The sequence below is a fragment of the Chiloscyllium plagiosum genome, chromosome 9 (assembly GCF_004010195.1).
Source record: "Chiloscyllium plagiosum isolate BGI_BamShark_2017 chromosome 9, ASM401019v2, whole genome shotgun sequence".
Lineage (NCBI taxonomy): Eukaryota > Metazoa > Chordata > Chondrichthyes > Orectolobiformes > Hemiscylliidae > Chiloscyllium > Chiloscyllium plagiosum.
In genome coordinates, this window is record NC_057718.1 from 87818301 (window position 1) to 87842062 (window position 23762).

The 23762-nt window shown below is 39.7% G+C and overlaps 1 protein-coding gene across 7 annotated transcripts in view; it reads left to right on the forward strand.

Annotated features, from left to right (window-relative positions):
* The window catches only part of tab2 (TGF-beta activated kinase 1 (MAP3K7) binding protein 2), a 59984-nt gene that overhangs the window by 2245 nt on the left and 33977 nt on the right, over window positions 1–23762 (forward strand). For 4 of the 7 annotated variants that reach the window (XR_006312600.1, XR_006312599.1, XM_043696478.1 and 1 more), the window contains exons 2-4: window positions 11243–11326; window positions 19824–19990; window positions 21810–22002. Coding sequence is in view for 5 of the 7 variants with exons in the window: in XM_043696478.1 (XP_043552413.1) it covers window positions 21901–22002 (102 nt within the window). In the remaining 2 variants the exon portion in view is untranslated. The remainder of the gene's footprint in view (window positions 1–11242; window positions 11327–19823; window positions 19991–21809; window positions 22003–23762) is intronic. The other 3 variants (XM_043696482.1, XM_043696481.1, XM_043696483.1) reach the window with 3 other exon arrangements.

Genomic DNA, 23762 nt, shown 5'->3' on the forward strand with positions numbered 1-23762 from the left:
AAAACATTGCCCCTTTGGTCCCTGTCTTTCCCCTCTCATCTTAAATCTATGCTGACTAGTTTTGGACTCCCTTATCCTGGGAAAAAGACCTTGACTGTTCACCACCTTATCCATGCCCTTCATGATTTTATAAACTTAAGATCATTCCTCAGGCTCTGACGCTAGAGGGAAAATAGCCCCAGCCTATTCAGCCTTTCCCTATAGCACAAACCCTCCAACCCTGGCAACATCCTTGTAACTCTTTTCTGAACCCTTTCAAGTTTTGTAATATCCTTCCTATAGCTGGGAGATCAGAATTAAACACAGTATTCCAAAAGTGGACTAACCAATGTCCTGTACAGCCATCACATGACCTCCCAACCCATGTGCTCCATGCACTGATCAATGAAGGCAAGCGTACCAAATGCTGCCTTCACTATCTTGTCTACCTGTGACTGCACTTTCAAGAAACTATGAATCTGCACTCCCAAGGTCTCTTTATTCGACAACACTCCTCAGGACCTTGCCATAAAGTGTATAAGTCTTGTCCTGATTTACCTTACCAACATGCAGCATCCCACATTTATCTAAATTAAATTCCATCTGCCGCCCATTGGCCCATCTGGTTGTGCTCGGAGGTAACCTTCTTCACAGACCACGAATTTAGGTGTCATCTGTAAATTTACTAACCATACCTCCTATATTCACATCCAGATCATTGATATAAATGACAAAAAGCAGTGGGCCCAGCACCAATCCTTGTGGCACACCCTGGTCACAGTCTGAAAAGCAACCCTCCACGACCACCCTCTGCCTCCTGCATTCAAGCCAGTTACCTGTCGAAATGGCATATCTCTCTTCCATGTGATCTAACCTTGTTAACCAGTCTACCATGCAGAATCTTGTCAAATGTTTTTCTGAAGTCCATATGGATCACGGCCACTGCTCTGCCTTAACCAATCCTCTTCTTCAATTCCTCAAAAACCCAATCAAGTTAGTGAGACAAGATTTCCCACACACAAAGCCACGTTGATTATCCCTAATCAGTCATTGTCTTTCCAAATGCATGTAAATCCCATCCCTCAAATACCCCCTGTAACTTGCCCACCACCGATATCAGGTTCAGACCTATAGTTCCCTGTTTTTCCTTACCATCTTTCTTAAATAATGGCACCACATTAGCCAACCTCCAGTCTTCCAGCATCTCACCTGTGGCCATCGATGATACAAAAATATCAGCAAGGGCCAGCGATCAGTTCCCCAGCTTCCCACACAGTTCTTGGGTACACATGATCCAGTCCCAGGGATTTATCCACCTTTATGCATTTTAAGATATCCAGCATCACCACTTCTGTATATGGAAACTTTTCAAGATATTGCTATTTATCCCCCCAAATTCTCAAGTTTTTATATCCTTCTCCACAGTAAACACTGATGCAAAATACTTGTTTACTATCTCACCCATCTCCTGCCGTTCCACAGTAAATGGCCTTGTTAATCTTTAAGGGGCGAGAGTGTGGTGCTGGAAAAGCACAGCAAGTCAGGCAGCATTCAAGGAGCAGGAGAATCGGCGTTTCGAGCATAGGTCCTTCATCAGGATTCCTAATGAAGGGCTTATGCCCGAAATTTCGATTCTCCTGCTCCTCGGATGCTGCCTGACCTGCTGTGCTTTTCCATCACCACACTCGCAACTCTGATCTCCAGTATCTGCAGTCCTCACTTTCTCCTAATCATTAAGGGGCCCTATTCTCTCCCTAGTTACCCTTTTGCCCTGAATGTATTTGTAGAACCCCTTTGGATTCTCCTTAACCCTAGTTGCCAAAGGTATCTCATGTCCCTTTTTTTTGTCCTCCTTGAGTTATTATCGAAAGAATGAAGGGCAGATAATTCAGTTTCCATGTTAAATTTTTTTTTCTAATCTCCCTTTTTAATTATCTCTGTGGGTACTTAGTGCTGTATTGATGTTGTCACTGGATTAGTAATCCAAAGGCCTAACATTGCTCCAAATCCCATTATAGAGTTGGTGATTGAAAGTTCAATTCCAGTTAAATAAATTGATTTAATAAAAGTTCTGGATGGAAAGCTAGTTTTGTTTCATGCACCATTATCATTGAGTAGATCTGTGCTGTCTTCACCTAATAACACCTTTTTGTGACCCTGGACTTTTCAGACTACTATTTATCTTCTGAAATGGACAAGCAAACTACCCAGGTTTAGCAAAATGTTACAGAAGAGTCAAAAAGAATTCATGCTAGACAGGCCACTCATTACTGCATCAGAAGCAATTATGGAAAACCTGGCCTTGTCAACCTTGCAAAGTCTTCCCTATTGACATTTGGGGACCTGTTCCAAAACTGGGAGAATTGTCTTTCAGACTACTCGAACAACAACCAGACATAGTCTGGACAACCATAAGACATTGTGGGCTGTCAGAGGAAACAACCTCAACATATAAACTTGTGGCTCGGCATATCCCTTGCACTGCCATTCCCATCAGCCCAGGAGATCAACCCTGCTTCAATGAAGAGTGAAGGGCAGGATACCGGGAGTAACACCAGGCATACCTAGAAATGAAGTGTCAGTCTGGTGAAGCTACAACATATTACAACTTGCATGTCAAACAGGCTATAGACAGAGCTAAGTGATCCCAACAGATCATATCAGAGCTTTGTGGTTCTTCCACGTTTGATCCCGAATGGTGATGGACAATGAAAGAACTCGCAGGAAGAGGAAGCTGCACAGATATCATGATCATCAGTGATATGGTGGCCCAGCCCACCAGTACAGTAGACAAGGCAGAAGCTTTGCAGCTATCATCAGCTCGATGTGTAGAGTTTTGCTCTTGTCCTGAGGTTCACAGATGTCATTTTTAAGCCAATTTAATTCACCGTATGTTATCAAGAAACAGCTGAAGGTATTGGATACTTTGAAGCTATGGTCCTGGCAACATAACAAGTTGTGCTTCAGGATGAGTTGAGCCTCTCATTAAGCTATCTCAGTATGGCTACAAAACTGGTGTCTGCTTGGTGATGTGGAATATTGCCCATGTATATCCTGTTCCTATAAAGCAGAGTAAATCCAATGTGGACAATTAATGCATTGTCAGTTTCCCCTCAGTCTTCAGCAAAATGATGCAAGCTGACATCAACTGTGCTGACAAATGGCTCTTGCACTTCAATAATCTGCTCACTTGATGCTTAGTTTGGGTTCTATCAGAACCATCCAGCTCTTGACCACATCACAGCCTTGGTCCCAACAGGGACAAAAGAACGAATTCGAGAGCTGAAGTGAGAGGGAATGCAGGATAGCATTTGATCAAGTGTGGTAACAAACTTAATCCTCTGTCACTGAATGAACAGTCCAGAGCCATACTAATTTTTTTTTTGGATATGGATTTGAATCACTCCATGGCATTTAGATAAATTTGAATACAATAAATATTTGGAATTATTTTAAACTGCTATTCCACTGACAACCATTAACAGTTGTTGTAAAATCCCATCTGGTTCATTAATGTCCTTTTAGGGAAGCAAATCTGGCTTCGTCTGGTCAACATGTGACTCTAAACTCTCAGCAATGTGATTAACTGTTAAGTACCCTATGAAATGGCTGATAAAACCACAACAAAATCTTTAAAAAAGGAATAAAACTGGATGAACTACACAGCATCTGCCTTGGCATCAGAAGCATTAATGGCAGATACAGCCATGTTGATTCTGTGAAGTCTTCTTACCAACATCTGGGAGTTTGTCAAAGTTAGGAGAGTTGACCTACAGTCTAGTAAAACAAACACCTCACGTGGTTGTACTCATAGAACCATACTTTACAGACACTGTCCCTAACACAATTATCACCATCCCTGGGTTTCATGTCTCACTGGTGGGTCAGACCCACTAGAGTTAACAGCGCCCTGGTATATGGTTGGAAAGGAAATTCACTGGGAGTCCTCAACATTGACTCCAGATTCTGTGAAATCCTATGGCATCAGGTCTTTGGCAAATAGAATTAAGAATCCAAAGAGTTTCTACAAATACGTTAAGGACAAAAGGGTAACTAGGGAGAGAATAGGGCCCTTCAAAGATCAGCAAGGCGATCTTTGTGTGGAACCGCAGAAAATGGCGGAGATACTAAACAAGTATTTTGCATCAGTATTTACTGTGGAAAAGGATATGGAAGATATAGACTGTAGGGAAATAGATGGTGACATTTTGCAAAATGTCCAGATTACAGAGGAGGAAGTGCTGGATGTCTTGAAATGGGTAAAGGTGGATAAATCCCCAGGACCTGATCAGGTGTACCCTAGAACTCTGTGGGAAGCTAGAGAAGTGATTGCTGGGCCTCTTGCTGAGATATTTGTATCATCGATAGTCACAGGTGAGGTGCCGGAAGACTGGAGGTTGGGCAATGTGGTGCCACTGTTTAAGAAGGGTGGTAAGGACAAGCCAGGGAACTATAGACCAGCGAGCCTGAGGTCGGTGGTGGGCAAGTTGTTGGAGGGAATCCTGAGGAACAGGATGTACATGTATTTAGAAAGGCAAGGGCTGATTAGGGATAGTCAACATGGCTTTGTGCGTGGGAAATCATATCTCTCAAACTTGATTGAGTTTTTTGAAGAAGTAACAAAGAGGATTGATGAGGACAGAGCGGTAGATGTGATCTATATGGACTTGAGTAAGGCGTTCGACAAGTTTTCCCATGGGAGTCTGATTAGCAAGGTTAGATCTCACGGAATACAGGGAAAACTAGCTGTTTGGATACAGCTCAAAGGTAGAAGACAGAGGGTGGTGGTGGTGGAGGGTTGTTTTTCATACTGGAGGCCTGTGACCAGTGGAGTGCCACAAGGATTGGTGCTGGGTCCTCTACTTTTTGTGATTTGGATGCGAGCATAAGAGGTACAGCTCGTAAGTTTGCAAATAACACCAAAATTGGAGGTGTAATATACAGCGATGAGGGTTACCTCCGATTACAATAGGATCTTGACCAGATGGGCCAATGGGCTGAGAAGTGGCAGATGGAATTTAATTCAGGTAATTGCGAGGTGCTGCATTTTGGAAAAGCAAATCTTAGAAGGATTTATACACTTAACGGTAAGGTCCTAGGGAGTGTTGCTGAACAAAGAGACCTTGGAGTGTAGGTTCATAACTCTTGAAAGTGGAGTCTCAGGTAGGTAGAATAGTGAAGAAGGCATTTAGTATGCTTTCCTTTATTGGTCAGAGTATTGAGTATAGTACTTGGGAGGTTATGTTGCAGCTGTACAGGACATTGGTTAGGCCACTTGGAATATTGCGTGCAATTCCGGTCTCCTTCCTATCAGAAAGATGTTGTGAAACTTGAAAGGGTTCAGAAAAGATTTACAAGGATGTTGCCAGGGTTGGAGGATTTGAGCTATAGCGGGAGGCTGAACAGGCTGGGGCTGACCTTATAGAGGTTTACAAAATTATGAGGGGCATGGATAGGATAAATAGGCAAAGTCTTTTCCCTGGGATCGGGTAATCCAAAACTAGAAGGCATAGATTTAGGATGAGAGGGGGAAGATATAAAAGAAACCTCGGGGCAACTTTTTCACGCAGAGGGTGGTACGTGTATGGAATGAGCTGCCAGAGGAAGTGGTGGAGGCTGGTACAGTTGCAACATTTAAAAGGCATTTGGATGGGTATATGAATAGGAAGGGTTTGGGGGAATGTGGGCCGGGTGCTGGCAGGTGGGACTAGATTGGGTTGGGATATCTGGTGGGCATGGACGGGTTGGGCCGAAGGGTCTGTTTCCATGCTGTACGTCTCTATGACTCTTTGTCAAACATAGATAAAGAAACCACTTCTGCATTCCCGTCAGCTAATAAATCAATACACTCCTCCATGTTGAACATCACTTGAAAGAAGTATTGAGGATTGCAAAGGTGCAAAATGTCCTCTGGTTCGGGATCTCCTATATCCATTACCAAGACTGGCTCACTGGCACCACTACTAACTGAGATGGATGTATCCTAAATAACATAGCTTCTAGTCTGAAGCTGTGATGAGGGAACCAACGGGAGGGAAAAATGTACTTTATCTTTTTCTCACCAATCTACCAGTCTCTGATGCATTTGTACATTATGGTATCCGTGGGAGTGACCACCGCACAACCCTTGTGGAAACTCTCCCACCTTTGAGGATATCCTGCATTGAATTACGTGGCACTCCCTATTACTAAATGGGGCAGACTTCAAAAGGTGTAACAGTTCAAAATTGGTTATCTATGAGCTGCTGTAGGCCATCTGCAGCAGCAGCAGCAGAACTGTATTTAGTCTTTAACCTCATGGCCTGATATTCTCCTGCCAACCATTACTGACTAGGTCAAATTAAATTAAAATTTGCTGGTAGAGTTAGGGAAAAACTGCAACCAGAGGGCACAGATTTTAGGTAAGTTTTTTTTAAATTGTATTCATTTACAGGAAGAGGGTGCTACTGGCTGAGCCAGCATTATTGCCCACATCTAATTGCCATAAAGCAGTTAAGTGTAAACCACATTGCTGTACATCTGGAGACACATTTAGGCCAAATAAAGTAAGAATGGCAGCTCCCTTCCCTAAAGGACCCTAGTAAAACATGGGTTTTTCTGACAATTGGCAATGGATTTATGCTCATCATTAGACTCTTAATTCCAGGTTTTTATAGAATTCAAATCCACTTTCTGTCATGGCATGATTCAAACCCAGGTCCCCAGCACATCATCTAGATCCCTGGACTGTACCAGCAATAGTACCAGGCCATCATCTTCTATGAAGAAAGGAAAAGTAATGGAACTAGTTGATTAGCTCTTTTCAAAGAGCCCAAACAGGCACAGTGGGCAAGATAGATGTCACATTTGATGTCAAATTCCCTTTTCATGCTAAACTCCACTGAAGAAGCCTGGACTTCCTAAGTTCCTTCCAATCTAAATCCCTTTACAGGTATTGCTGTCACAATGTACTAATATTTCCTCTCTTGTCTGATAACACTTCCATTGGAGTTCCTTTTTCATTCAGATGCAAACCCAAGAATTTCATTCCAAAACAAAAAGAGCAGAGTAGGGGTCAGCGTTAATTTTCTGTAGGTTTTAGTTTTGTATTTTAAGTATGTACTGAGTTTCTAGCAAACAGAAACATTTCCTTCATGCAAAGGTTAGTTGAAATTTTATTTATTAGCAATGAGTTCAAAACACATTTTAACTGAAGGACTTCTAACAATGAGTTGGACTTCTGATGTACCCAAAACTGAAAAGAGGGGACCGTTTTGAACACACCTCCAGAGTTAAGAATATTAGATCCAGGAAAGTTCTGTGAGAAAGTGAGGGCTGCAGATTATGGAGATCAGAATCGAAAGTGTGGTGCTGGAAAAGGATTCCTGATACAGGGCTTATGCCCGAAACATCGATCCTCCTGCTTCTCGGATGCTGCCTGACCTGCTGTGCTTTTCCAGCACCATACCCTTGACCAGGTGATTTCTGGCCTGTTTAAGATGCTAAAGCGTCTGCGCTGAGGATGGTTGGAGGACGTTTGAAGGGCCAACCTTAATGGAAGTAAAGGGAAGACCCAAGAAATCTCAGCCCTTAGGTGAATCTTTTGAATACTGTTCTCTGACAAAGTAGTTAATCTTCCAATTTCAGCTAAGTATTTGGCTTGCATTGATTAGGATGCACGTCTAATGAGTATGGAAGGCAAGTGGATCTAAACAGTCCAGCTTGATATTATGTGAAAGTAAAATTACCAAAGTCTTACCAGACAATAGGGCTGTTCTCTCATTAAAGAGAGATAACTGTGGTAGTTTACGCACCTCAGGCGAGGAGAGAGGTTAAAGAGAGTTCTTCCATGCACATGGTAGCCTCAGCTGGTGCGGGAATTGAACCCACACTGTTGGCTTCTCTGTGGATCGCAAACCAACCAGCCAGCCAATTGAGTTAATTAGATTATAAGTAGCTGAGTTCAATGTACTTTTAATATGTTTGATATAATTCTGTTTATAACAGTGCAGGTATGAGGATTCATGATCCTTAATTTTTAGTGTATTGAGGTAGTATACTACTATTTTGCATAGTACAATTATATGAATTTAAACCATGAATGTTGTACTTTCATTCTTCTAGTAATTACTTGAGTATTTTGATTCTTAAAAAAAAATTAGTTACTGATCTCCATCAAGATCATAACACTGTATTTGGACATCGATATTTCTTTTTTCTTCAAACCCCTTTTAAAATCTTAGTGTTTCAATTTTATTTCTTTTCCTTCTTGCTTTCAAAGTGTATGAAACTTTTTCTATCTTGAACTGCAGCTGTCACCTGTCTGCTTATGCTGCCTCTCTATCTTTCATATTTCAAGATCCCCAAGGCTATACCTCCTCATTCTAAGACATCAGCAAATATAAATGCTGATGCCTCAATTTGTTAGTCCAGATTAGTTATTATTGGGTAATATGAGCAATTCCAACATACAATGAAGTGTTCCACAGAGGTATATCTTTCACTACCCAGGTTTTTCAGTAAATTCCTGATTCTCTTTATTTTCAAGTGACTAAATATTTCCTATGAGTCTCTTCTAGATCATATTCCACAAGCAGTTTTTTAACCAATGTACCACATTCACAGCATTTCTGTTCAATTCTTTTGTTATTTCTTCAAATATTTCTAAGGTTGACCAAGTATGACCTACCTTTTGGACTTTTGTGCTGACTAGTTTTGGATTAGCTCATTTTTTGCTATGACCTTAATTTTTTCATATATTCCGGATCCAGTAATTTGGCAGCAACTAAACTGGCACATGTTTCCTTTCCACAGAATTTTGGAAAATTATATTTATAACCTCAATCAGGATCCTACAATTTAAACCATCAGGTCCCTGCAATTGTCTCATCGTTCTTTGAAAATGCTCTCAACTAATTACCCCTACCTGAATAGCGTACGTTTTTGCTATGAATGACCTAAAGTCTCATTATTGCATTCTGATTGAAATGAATCTTCTCATATTTGTAATTTTGTAATATTTTGCTGTGTCCTGGCTTTCTCCAATGTTTGCCCTTTAAGCGTGAGCGCCACAGAAGTTTGCAGCACACAAGGAAGCTATTTGCCTCTGTGTCTGTCTTGGCTCTTTTAGAACAATCTTAAAAACATTCCAGCTATTGTATACGCTCCCAAATTGCATACTTTGCTTTGCTTCAAATATCAAATTTTAGCTTTTGAGTGGCCCCTGTCTCAAGCACTTAGCATGGCTAAGTATTCCTTCACACAATGGTGCTAATATCTACTAACATCTCTCTTGTAACATTGATCTTATCTACTCCCCCTACACCCCCTTCAAACTAGAGGAAATTGTCTTTTACTGTGTACCATATCAAAACTTTCTTTTCAACAAACAACCTGAATGAAATCTCCTGGCCTTTTCTACTCGAGTAGAAGCAATTCCAGCCCCTTGAGTATTTTTCATAGCTGTAGGTTCTTTTTCCCCATTGGCTTATTGGCAAATATATGCTCTCTCTGGCACCAATGTCCCTTTCTCACAGGATTCCAAAACTGAAATGTTGACTTGTGCATATTTATTATGATGTTGGGAATGAGGAGGGGATTTAGAATAAGGTTGTCCAAAAGGATCCTATCCAGCAAGTAGACCAATGTTAAAAATTATAGGGAAGCGAAAATGATTGATCCTGCAATGAGCCAGTCCTCCAAATACAGGCTGGTTCTCTGCATGGTTTGCTTCTGGTTGATGTACTAAGAAGAAAAGTGTTTCATTTGCAGGTGGAATTGTGGGGAATAAGCTGCCACTTCAGGAGAGAGGAAGAAGCTGCTGGCTAGGATGGGGAGAGGGTGCAGAGAAATGTGTCTATCGAGTGAAATGGGGCTGAAAAGGCTCTTAGTGACTTTAGGCAAGACGGGAAAGTGCAATCTAAAAGGCAGCATACTTCCGGTCCCATTTACATGAATTCTTAGCTAAGGCGACCACAGTGTGATTGTTAGTTAAATCCAACATCTTTGCTAGGCCCTTTCCCTCCTTTAGTGATCAGAATCTACAGTCTAGTTTGACTCTCTCTGATTCTGCTTATTAAGTGAAAAGGCAATAAAAGGTTTTTTTTGTTAGCTGTATTGTTTGATACTTTTCAATGGTCGTGTTTGTTAATTACACTTTTAAATTATAAATTTATTGCTTTGACATTTTTCTTCATGTTTTATGTTTTCTTCATATTTCCACTTTTTAAAAAAATTCATATTGACTACTATGCTAACCCTAATGTTTCTGGAATTTGCTTATCAGCCCTTTGCATGAGCAGAAAAAAAAATCAAATGTGGCCCATCACATGAAAAGGTTACGCACCCCTAATTTAGAAATTGAAAGTAGCAAGAATGAGGAGTTGGCTTTTTTGCTGTGTTACCCACTTAGTAATGTAAGAGGATAAATATGATTTTTGCTGAATGAGTTTAATGGGCATTGTTGAGTTGAATCACTGATTGGAAAACTGTTCATCCAATGTTTTTTCTCTGATCAGATCTTAATTTTATTAAGTGGCCTCTTACTCGTGGTTCTCTAAAAGTGAAGGTTGGAATATTGTGGAATTGAGAGGTTCAATAAAACTCTTAGTGTTGGAGACCGCATAAAGCTGCTTAAATCATGGACATAGTTGAATTATACGAAGACTCAGTAGATTCTGTGGAAAGACCAGGCTGAGAAATGATGTAAAGATAGGTGTGTACATTATTTTTGTCAAACCTAACAATTGATTGTACAGATAGGAAATTGTAAGTAAAAGATAGTGAGGTGTTTAACGTGGCAGTTCTGGAGATGAGTTTCCAGTCTTTAAGGGGAATGGAGCTGTGAGTGAGATGCTATTGTCCAGTCATCCTAGGTGAATAATGTGATAGGCTTGCTATAATTTGCTTCAGCATTTTAGCATGGACAATATTCTGTTAATGGTTTTGTATGCTTCATAAGAGTGAATCATTCAGAAAGGTATAGAGTGCTTGTTTTGTTTTAAGCTTTTCTGTCTTTAAATTGTAATGGGAAATTCTGAAAGAAGTTGAGAAAAATATTTTTTTAAATAGATTTAAGGTTTTTAAGATTAATTTATAAATTTTAAAACAAGTTTGAGGAAATGGTGTGATTTTCATATTTGAATTCTTCAGGGCAATGGCAGCAATGAGAAGATGAGAAGGAAAGTCAGTTAAATGTTTTTGTAAATGTATACTGTATATATAAAAAGCACAAATTAATCTGACTTAATATATTTCCTCATTCCCCTCTTGATTATCTATGTAGACAGATTTCTTCTGAATCTGGGCGATGCGGTTGAGAGGGCCAAGAGCAGAAGTCAGTAGCCTGAGAAGAATGAATCAATCTGAGGTAAATAAAGATGAAAGACAGACTTGCACTTAAAACATCTTTCACAACTTGGAACATTCCAAAAGCTGTACAGCCATTAAAGTGCTTTTGAACTGTAGCCATTATTGTAATGAGAAATGCAGCAAGCATTATACATGCACAGCAAGCTCCTACAAACAAAAATGTGAAATTGATTATATTGTCAATTTTATTGATTTTGATTGAGCATTGGCCAGCTCACTTGGGAACTTCTCAAAATAGCATGATGGGATCTTTCATGTTCTCTGCAGAGGGCAGACTGAACCTCTGACAATGCAGCATTCCCTCAGTTCTGCGCTGGAGTGAGTCATCGATTATGTTCTAAAATTCCTGTAGACTGTCAAGCTAAAAGTAGTGATATTAAGCATGATAGAAAATGTGACAGAGTTGCGAAACATTAATAAAGGTTTGCAAAATTTTCAGGATACAAGTGTTATACTTTTAGGAGAGTCATAAAGTCTGCAAGACATTTCATATATGAAAACAGCACACGGACTTGATTTTGGTTCACTGTTTGTGTCATGCTTCCCTTCTACACCTTGGGTCATGCTGCAAAAGCAAGATTGAATTTCCTGCAGTTGATATTGAGATTTAGTAATTGTGATCCACTCAAAGGGTAATTAATGCAAATAAATGAGAAATTTGAAATAGAATGAAAGTGAGTGGTTATTTCTTTCCATTTCAACCCACTGACTACAGGAACAAAATAAACTTTCTCGTAAATTTCAAAAAAACAAATTTAGCAAGAACAATTTAATTCATATTTTATGTTCAAAGCCTCAGCCTTTGTCATAAGCTTGTGATGCATTCCTGTAAGATCTATCTTTTGTTGAAAGTATTGGTTGCATTATGTATTGCTTTTCATTCTGCATTGCAGGTATTCTCTTGAGTAAAAATGAAAGGCTGGTGTCCCCTCATGCAAGTTCAGATATGTCAGTTTATGGGAAAAAAAGAAGCATGCAGAAATATGACTAGACAAAGCAAATTTCTAGACAACATTGATATTTAGTGTGCTGTTCCGTTTAATATGCAATGCTTAGTTTTACGTCTGGTCAATATTTAACACTCAGCCAAGTAAACAAATTAAACTGTTTTAATTACATTGCTGAACACAGGACCTTATGAAAAATTGATGACCACACTTGCTACATTACAATATGATTGTATTTCAAAATTACTTTGTCAGCAGTGAAGCAGTTTGGCCCTGTATATCCAAATCTTTCTTTCTGATTTAGTCAGAGAGAGGGAGAAACAGATGGATGATTCACAGCAATTGGGTTTATTTTCACTCACCATTTAATTATGGAACACTGATTGCAAAAATTGTATTTATTGCAATTTATTTTTCTTAGTGGAATAATTGTCTCTGAGCTCATGATTTCAGGGTTTCTCCCCCGGCCCCAAAATAATTTTAAACTTAGTTGGAAGAGACATTTGAATCTCTGAGAAAAATATTTTGCGGGGTGTATTTTCACCTAAGCTTTTAGTTTCTGCCAATTGATTGGCGCGTGCCCACATTAATCATGGCAAAACTCCAATCCTCAGGCATTGAACTGGAAAAAACTGAAATATTTGAGTTATGATCTGTAATGTACTACTTACAAAGGTTCGGGAACCAGGTTCAGTAGTAATAGATTCAAAACAGAATGTCTATCAGGAGGGAAATAGTGCATAGGGAATGAGCAGGTATCTCGGACTAAATAAATAACTTTTTCAAATAGTCACCACAGGCTATTGGACAAATTGGTGGCTTCTTCTGCAGTAATGATTTGGAGATGCCGCTGTTGGATTGGGGTGTACAAAGTTAAAAATCACACAACACCAGGTTATAGTACAACAGGTTTAATTGGAAGCACTAGCTTTCAGAGCACTGCTCCTTCAGGTGGTTGTGGAGTACACCACCTGATGAAGGAGCAGTGCTCCGAAAGTTAAACCTGTTGGACTATAACCTGGTGTTGTGATTTTTTTTTAACTCTTCTGCAGTAAGGTACTTTGGGTGAGATTACTGAATTCTTCTTGACTGAAACCTAAAAACAGTGTAAACCATAAGCTTTGGTACTTTTATCTAAGGTGTATAATCTTATCTGTGCTTGATATAACCAACATAGGAACAAATTATTGTAAATGCTGGAATCTACTGAAAACAACAAATGCTGTAGATCACAGCGAATTAGACAGCATCCACAGAGAGGAAGAGCAAGCTAACATTTTGAGTCTAGATGACTTTTCAGAGCTAAAGTGAAGTGTGGAGGGGACAGAAGTTTGAGAGGGGTGGGGGTAGTGGGTGTAGGGTGCTGGTGGAGAAAAAATGTTGATAGTTCAGATGTGAGAATGGCAGAACAATGATGTGCCTGTAAGTGTAGACTGGGTGACTGCTTTGCGGAACACTTCTGGTCTATGCGCAAGCAGGACAAATGCAGACTGGTGACTGCTTTGTGGAACACCTCCAGTCTTTGTGCAAGCAGGGCCCTGACTTTCCTGCAGCCGATCATTTTAACACAGCATCCTGCTCGAATGCCCATGTGTCTGTACTCGGCATTCTGCAATGTTCCAGTGAATCACAGTGCAAACATCTCAACATCTCATCTTCAAACCTTACAGCCTTCTGGACTTAATATTAGTTCAACACCTTTAAATTGTGAACCACCTCCCATTTCTTCTATTTCTTTTAGCTTGCTATCATGGCCCCACCCCCATTCCACTTTCAAGTCTGGCAGGAAGCACATCTTTGCTCTACCATTCTCGCATTCAGATCACTTGATCTCCATTATTAACCTTTTTTCCTCCATCGGCATCCTACACCCTCTACCCACCTTCACTCCTCCCAAACTGTATCATAAATGCTGTCCCCTCTGCACTTCACTTCAGCTCTGGTAAAGAGTCATCTAGACTTGAAACATTAGCTTGCTCTTTCTTTCTGACTGATATTATGATTATAGAATTGATGATAAGGCAAGCCATTCAGAGAATTTGCCACTGAAATTTCTAGGCATTGAGCTACTTTCAAAGTAGCCTAAAAAGTGCTGACTGAGTGAAGCAGTTTTGATCTTTTAAGATAGGGTCAGTTTTGATGTTGGTGAAAAATTGACCGCAACAGTAATGTGATGGTCAGGACATGGCGTATTCAGCCCTGCTCTTAGCTTTTTATTAGTTTCATTAATAGAAGTCCAGCAAAGGAATAGTTTGGAATTTTGCATTTAAATTCAACAAACAAGCATTGAAAATAAACATTGTTTTAACCCCTCGTTTACAGTCTCAATTGCAGAACTTTCTCATTTCTATTCATTTTTGCACCTTATGCACATAAAAATACGCACATAATCTCACTAACTATTTCACTTTTTCTTTTTCACATTGCTCACAATTACTGCAGAGTCATTAGTTCTTCCACAGCATTCACTCACAATGGAAAAAGTATTTTAGTTTGCCCTTAAAAATGTTTTAAAAATTCAGAACAAAGTATTATTCAGGCTCCAACATTTGGAAGACTGCCTTGTGATTATTGCCGTAAAAGAACAAATCGTAAAATGTTTGCAGCTCAGACAAGCGTACATTTGGCCCTTTAATCTCCTGTGAGCTCTCTGCCAGAATAGTTTAGCTAGTTTCGCTCCTGGCCATCTTCCTGTAGCCCTGTAAATTTTTTGAAAGCCAAGATTTAATCTGCTTCTACCAACATTTCAAGGAATGTATTTTGGACCCTAACCACTCACTGCATTTGAAACTAAGTGTTTCGTCATGTCATCTTTTTGGCTTCTTTTGTTTTATACCCCTATCCTGTGGCTATTGATCTTTCCAGTGATGGAAAGAGTTCCTTTCTATCTACTCTGTCTAGGTCCTTCATCATTTTGAACACCTCTAGTAAATCTCATCTCAACTTACTCTTCTCTGAGGAGATTAAACCAGCTCCTTCAGTATATCTACAAAAATGGGTAATTTTTCATTCTTGTTATTCTTGTAATTTTTTTCCTGATTTTTCCCATAAACCCTTTTTAAAGCTAAAATCACAGAATTGACACACTACTCCAATTGAGGACAACCAATGTTTAATAAAAGTTCTTCATAACTTTTTTTGGGTGGGGTGCAGAGTGGTAATGACATATGGCAAACTTTGTTTTAACCAGCACCTTATCAACCGACATACTTGATAAACTAGCAAAAATCTATATACATCAAATACCATGATGTCTGAGTATTTGTGCTGTGTGTATACCCACAGCATTACGTTTTGATTTCTTACTGTGTTTTAATGTTGATTTTTAGGAGGTGTGTTGATGTGTTTACATAGATTTTTTTTGAGGGATGTTGATGTTTCAAAGGTTTGCTTTACTATGATTGTGTACCTCTTGATTATTTGGACTATTAAGTCACCAGCATATTCCTGGTTCCATAGGTGCTGGTTCATAAAAGCTTTACTGTATTTGTATTATTTCTTTCAGTTTGGATTTTAGAATAGTGGCATATGAGGTTAGTTGCTTTTGTGAAGCATTTTTATTTTGAAAGCTAGTTTAAACAGTCGTTCTGGAACAGTGATGGAATATAATATGTTGTCAAAGAGCAGAGACTGTCTGAGTGCTAATGGAAGAATGTTTGTGCTGTGGAGTGTAAAAACATTCAGGGCCATTGGCTTGTTTATAGATTCAGAATAATCAAATCCTAATTTTAGTTTAAAAAACCTAGAGATAAATTTGAGCAACTCAGAACAGACCTGACTGGGGTCAGAAGTAAAAATAATTCTCTCTTTTCAAATAAAAAAGTATTTAGAACAGTTCTGTAAAAGCACAGTTGCCTCAGTAGAAAAGTTTAGTTTGTGCAACTTCCAGAACAGGACTGTTTGGTTAGAAATCCGCAGTTTATGTAAAAGCTAAGAGAGTCTCTACTCTCAGTTTTGTACAAATTCACATCAGCAATATACTTTGCAGTACACAGGACAGAACTGGGACAAATCAGCTATGTTACTATTTGAAGCTAAGGAATTGATAGAAATGAGAGAGAAAAGAACAAAGCTAGCAAATAGAAAAGAAACCAGATGCATGAGAGATTAGGATCTAAAATAGTGGAATTCTGCATTGATTTGAGGGCTGAACGGTGCATAGTGGAAGGATGATGTGCAGTTCCTAGAGCTTCCATTGAACTTCCTTTGTGCCTTCTAAAAGGGCAATCCAGAAGGAAAGATAGAGAATTGAAAAGACAAGCAGCTCAAGGAAACTCTGTCATGAGCAATGAATACAGTATATTAAATAAAAGGATAAGTAAGTCAATATTTTGCCTGGAAGGAGTATTTGGGGTCTTAAGTTATTGGAAGAAGGTATCAGGCAAGTGTTGTGTCTGAAGTGCTTGTGTAGAAAAAAGCTACAGGAAGGGAATTGGTGTTGGCAATGATTTAAAGAGTAGACCAGGGAGGGAATTGTCTTGTTGGAATACTGGAAAGGGAGGGAAAATGTGTTTGGTGGCATCACAGTGCAGGTGGTGGAAATGACATGAGATGATCCATTGAATAATGAACCTCATGCTCATTTAATATCACCGCTATGCTATCTACTTGTATGTACACACATCCTTTTTGGTTCCTAATTATTCCCAAGCACCCTCTTATTATCTTGGGTTCACTTTTATGTGTGCTGCCATTCCTTTTCTCAATTGCTTTCTTTGTCTTTTTAACCTTTTCCCCTATTAACTTCATATAGTCAGCTTAGTTCTCCTTTGTATTAACAATGTGATATGAATCTAACAGCAGCCGCTCTTCCTGCTTCATCTTACTCAATCTCTTTTGCTAATCAGTGAACCCTGGCTTTGAGTTGCCTTTTCATTCTCTTCTCTCTCTTTACCCCCTTTCCCCCCCCCCCATAGAAGCACAGAACCTAATTTTACCCAAACTATTTCTTCTTTAAAGATGATCCAGTATGGCATGGCTTACCAAGCTTTGATTCCAGTTTATCCATCTCCTTAAATTTGTCTCAATAGCTTCTTCTTATCTGTAAATGATGTAAACTATATGGTACATGGGAGTAGTGGAGTTTGGTGTTTGTTGGTAGGCATAGACATGGTGGACTGAAGGACCTGTTTCTATGCTGTATAATGCTTATGATCCCTGACCCCCAAGTGTTCACAAGTAATGCTTGTTTCAGTTCACCAAATTCATTTCCTAGTACCAGATCCAGAAACATCTTCCTTATTGGGTCAGAAATGTAGTGCTAAAGAAAATTCTCCTAAACATGCTTCACCAGCACATTTACTGCCTGTACATCATACTATTATTGCCTCCATTATCACCAATCTTTGGCTTTTGCAATGCTCTGTAATTTCCTTGCATATTTGCACATGCATTTTTCCCATTAGTCACTGGCCTGCAAAATATATCCATTAATGTAATAACACTTCTATTCCACCTTAGCTGTAACATCAGATCTGCCCTTGAATCCTGCAGGGCATTCGCTCTCTTTAGTTTCCATTAACTGCACAATAAAAGACTTGCACATACTTCCTGTTATGTAATACTTACTTCCTATTGGGTGATGTTTTGTTGATTGGTCTAAAGTAAAACAGTTGCAACTCAGAACTGATTAGCTCGTGGATTTTGAATTGGGTATGCCATTGATACAGACTGAGTAAGTATTGAGGAACGACCAGTCAGGAGAACCAAATACAGCACAAAAAGCAAAATAACTGCAGATGCCAGAAATATTCAGAAGGTCAAGCAATCCCTTTATTATAGGAGTTTTAATACTTCAGATATAGAATTGACCTCTAAAAGGATCCAAAAAAATTCAACCTTTTTAAATGACTAAGCGTCCTTTGTTAGTTATTCCTTCAGCAACTGAAATTTTTATGTGCAAAGTAAGGTTTGTAACAAGGACTTCTTAAAATGTGCACACTTCATATGAAAACTATATTACAAATTATTTTTGCACCTTTTTGTATAAATTCAAATATTTATAATTTATGCTTTTTTTATTTGATGTTTTTGTTAAAGTAAGGAGTAGGAGCAGGAGTAAGCCATTCAACACTTTGGTACTTGTTCTGCCATTTAGTAAGATTTACCTCAGACAAACATTCCTACATTTTCTCATATTCCTTAATCCCCTTAGTATCCAATAACGAATCCATGTATTTAAAATACACAACAACTTAGCATCTGCAGCTGTCTGGGCAGAGATTTCCAAAGGTTCATTATCTTGCAAATGAAGTTTTTCCTCATCTCAGTTCTAAATGATGGGGTGTAATTACAATGTTTAAAAGACATTTAGATACATGAATAGGAAAGGTTTGAAGGGAAATGTGTCAGGAGCAGGCAGGTGGGACTAGTTTGGGATTACGTTCGACATGGACTGGTTGGACCAAAGAGTCTGTTTCTGTGCTGTATGACTGTTATGCCTCCGTGAGGAGCATGTATAGGATAAATAGACTAGGTCTTTTAGAGTTGTTGAAAAGATTTGTAGCTTTGGCTTTGGATGGTCATCCACAGACAAGGTATTTTTCCCCGGGGTGGGAGAGTGCACAACTAGAGGGCATAGGTTTAAGGTGAGAGGGGAAAGATTTAAAAGGGACATAAGGGGCACCTTTATCACAGAGGGGTGGTGTGTGTATGGAATGACCTGCTAGGGGGAGTGAAGGAGGCTGGTACAATTACAACAGTTAAAAGGAATATGGATGGGTATATGAATGGGAAGGGCTTTGAGGGATATGGGCCAAATGCTGGCAAATGGGACTAGATTAATTTAGGATATCTGGTCAGCATGGACAAGTTGGACTGAAGGGTTCTGTTTCTGTGCTGTATATTTTTATGACTTAATGACTGTCATAACACTCTAGCTTGGGGCAACATCCTCACACCATCTACTCTGTCAAGGTCTTGAAAAATTTTATATCCATAAATGAGATCTATCTTCGTTCTCGTAACCTCCCTGTGCTACTCTTGGCTTTGGCTTTATTCTGATGCTTCACTCCAATTTCAGTCTTGCCATTTTGTTGAAAGGTTGGTATGAATATTAAAGGAAGGGGTTTATATCATTTCCAAAATTGTACTTGGAGACTTCACACACCCTCAAACTTGAATTTGAATTTTATACATTTAACCAATTTGCATGTATGCTGTGGTAAATGTTTTTAGGAATTTTTCTGTTAGTTTGTGCAAGAGTGTCTCTACATGCTGTAACACTATCTGTTTGGTTGTTTTCAAAATAACTTGAAGAAAATATAAAGACCAGATTGCAGAAACTCTATTTTGCATCAAGTGCTTTTTAAGAGTATCTGCATCCCCCTTGCAACTTGACAGACAGCAATGATCACATACTCGTCTGGTTTTATTTATATTTAGATTACAAAGAATCTATTTTCCTCAGTGGAAAAATTAAATAGTATCTCTCTCTACAACAGTATTTTTGTTTGTGTCTTTTTGTAATAATTTTCAATTGAAACCAGACAATGAATTTGAATAGGTTTTCAGATCCACTTCAAAACATTTCATTCTTTTTAACTTCAGAAAGCAAGTCAAGCTGAGAGAGAGAGCTGCAGAGACAGACATTCAAATTGTTCACATTTACTGTTTGGAAACAGTGATTTGTTTTCATAAGATTTGTTTAACCAGCTGCGGTGGGTGAGTGAAACATCAATTATCAGTTGAATGAAAAACCACAGATGCCTTATGAGGTAATTCATTTTTTTGTATATTAACTTGATGAGGGGGAAAGAGGTATTGTGAGTACTTGGGGAAGTTGGTTGGTCAGGAATCAAGCTGGAGTTGAAATTTGGGTGATACTGATATTAAGAAGTTCAGATGGTGACTAATAAATATTGAGTTCCTATGTATTTGGGGCAAGTGGAAAGTTGTTGAAATTAAGAGTTGGAACGTTGGCATTAAAATCTGGAGAGGTGGGTTTTTAAATTAGAGTTACAGCGCAGCAGGCAAAACTATCTCATTTTATAATTTTTTAAGGACTTGACATTTCTTATTTGCATCATAATTGTTTTATTGTCAGGTTTTAAAATTAGGCGAAAGTAAGGACTGCAGATGCTGGAGATCAGAGTGAAAACCTGTGGTGCTGGAAAAGCACAGCAGGTCAGGTAGCATCCGAGGGAACAGGAGAATCAATGTTTTGGGCATAAGCCCTTTCAGGGGTTTATGCCCGAAACATTGACTCTCCTGCTCCTCGGATGCTGCCTGACCTGCTGTGATTTCCTAGCGCCATAGGTTTTAAAATTAGATGACTAATGTGGAGAAATAGATTTGGGGAGCTGCAAAAGTTTAAGAACTGGGCAGGCTTCTTGGAGGAGATATTGAAGAACTATGTAAGTGCAGACCCGGGAATTTGGCTCTGGCAAAAGTGTTTATCATCACTGATCCCTAAATGAACTGTTAAATTTAATCATGGCTAAATTTAAAGATACTTCAAATCAACTTCACTCAATCTGAGTGAATACTTACCCTAGCATTCGGAAGGTAGCAGATCATGTGTTTCTGGCTGCAGTTGGGGGAACAGCTTTCAATCCTTTAACAGCACACTTGACCACACTACCCCACACATTCCTATTAACCCTTTTTCTGTGGTTCTCTAGCTTTTGAGCCCCTCAGAGTTGCTATTTGTGTCTGTACAATTAGGTATCCAGTACAGCACATCCGTCAGGTAGCATAATACCCTGAAGGAGGCTTTTACTACAAATCATCTTCCTCTGCCACCACAATGCACCCCCCCCCCCCCCCCCCCCCCCCCCCCCCAGCTCATTATGTAGTTATTACTTGCCCTACTTTGCTAACTATGTCTTTCTTGGTGTAAAGTAACCATCTCATTTAAGGTGTGTTCCTGAGATTATTCTGAGATCACCCACACTCACTTCCTGGTATGGTGGTGCAGTAGCTCCAATTATACTCCAAATCACAGCATCTTGAACTAGATGAGTTTATCTCCTCATTTTACAGCTTTGGTAGTCCCAGACAGTCATGTTTCAAGACCTCTTAGCTTGCAGTTTTTGTCCAACATCATAATAAGAAGCAAAGATTTAGCTCAAGGTTGTAATTCAATTTGAGATTTACCTTTCTTATCTACTAATCTGTTATGAAAATTTCAATTGACCTCAACCTCAACATTTTTTTTGGATGGAGAGAGCTGTGGTTAGGTGGGTGATGGTCGACAGAGGACCTGATTTATATTGAAAGCAAACCTGCTGCAAATCACAGTGGGTCAGGCAGCATCTGTGGAGAGAGAGCAAGCTAACATTTCAAGTCTAGATGACTCTGCAGAGCTCTGATAATCTGAATAATTTGCTCTTGATTTAAGCTGTTCTATATGTGAACTCCATGTGCCTTTCTACTGCAATAATGTACGTGTAATAAGCTAAGTAGCGTTCTATATTGCTGTTAATCCATGAAGTTTACACAGATTCATGATGGTCTAAATTACTAGCTTAAACTGTCAAAGGTGAGTTCACATGTTTCTAGTATTTAGAAACTAATAAAACCACTTTCTTTTAGAAAATGCCTGATGGGACACGAGAGCTTTGCTGTGATTAAGGCTTGCACCTTTGAGCCAACGCAGTGCCACACTTGACAAGGCAGAATACGAATGGCCCAGGCAAGTCAACAAATTGATATTCAGGTTCTGCATGACCTGCGGCAAAAGTTCCCTGAAGTACCAGAGTGTGTTGTCTCCCACTGTATCCTGCAGGTAAGATGCTGTAAAATCAAAAACACTGATTTCCATAATCTTATAATTGTAGTTATTGATCAATGATGTGAGACCTTGGGGAGACAGGCCGCCTACTTGCGGAACGTTTCAGGGAACACCTCTGGGACACCCACACCAACCAACCCAACCGCCCCGTGGCTGAACACTTTTTAGCTCCCCCTCTCACTCCCACCAATGACATGCAGGTCCTTGGCCGCCTCCATCGCCAGACCCTGGCCACACGACGCCTGGAGGAAGAGTGCCTCATCTTCCGCCTCGGAACCCTCCAACCACACAGGATGAATATAGATTTCTCCAGCTTCCTCATTTCCCCTCCCCTCACCTTATCTCAGTCCCAACCCTCAGATTAAGCACCGCCCTCTTGACCTGCAATCATCTTCCCGACCTCTCCGCCCCTACCCCCTCTCCGGCCTATCACCCTCACCTCCTTCCACCTATCGTATTTCCAGCGCCCCTCCCCCAAATTCCCTCCCACCTACCTTTTTTATCTCAACCCACTTGGCACACCAGCCTCAATCCTGAAGAAGGGCTTATGCCCGAAACGTCGATTCTCCTGCTCCTCGGATGCTGCCTGGCCTACTGTGTTTTTCCAGCACCACATTTTTCAACGGTGATGTGAGAACCAATGCATTTTATTTGCAGACCCTAATAAACCTTATTCATCATGGCAATGTTTGTAAAACTCCAGCAGTTTTACTCACAATACACTCTCACACCACTTCTAAGATTGCCCTAAACTCCTTTCTCTCCCTCATATCCCATCATTTCCATCTTCACCCCATGTTGCCTGACGTACACCCACTCTCCACCTCAATCCTGCCTCTCTCTCCTTCTTCCCCTTCCCTTGTTCCTCCCCTCACTCCCCCTGTCTCCCTGCTTCTCACCACCTCTCTCTTCCCCTGGTCCCATGCTCACCTCTCTTCATTTCCCCTTATACAGCCTCTTCTTTCACTTGAACTCTCCTAATTACCTCACTCTCCCATCAATCCACTTGCCCCAACCTATCCTGTCTCTTCTATCCTTTCTACCCCCACCTCTCTTTCCTCCTATCCCTCCTTCCCTCTGTTCTTCCTTCAGACCCCCCCAACTCCCTTCCTCTTTCACCCACCCTAACTCTCTCCGTCCTCACTTCCCTTCTTCGTCTGTGACCCCCATCCCTTATTATGAACTGTACACATATTCACTACCGCTAACCTAACATCATCAGGTGAATTGACGTTTGGAAAGCCGAAGGGTGAAATTGATAGCTGAAATTTTGAAGTAGTTTGAACAATGTGTTTTTTTTTTCCTTCTTTTGGAATTTAAATAAATTATTAGCCAAGAATTTAAATAACTGTATTCATATTTAAATGAACAAATTTGCATTTTCCCACATTATAATTCTATTCTACTTTAATATGAAGTAGCAAAAAGTTGGGGAAATAGAATTATAATATGGGAAAATGCAAATTTGTTTATTTGAAAAGGGGAACAAAAGAACAGAATATTATTTAAATGGAGAAAAACTGCAGAAAGCTGCAACATAAAGGGACTTGGAGGTACCTCTGCGCAGAACACAAAGGTAGCACAGAAGTGTAGCAGGTAATCTGAAAGGCTAATGGAATGTTGGCCCTTATTTCAAGTGATTTAAAATATGAGTAGAAAAGTCTTACTGCAACTGTACAAGGTGCTGATTAGACCAGATCTGGAGTACTGTGAGCCGCTCTGATCCCCTCATTGGAGGAAAGATATCATTTTAT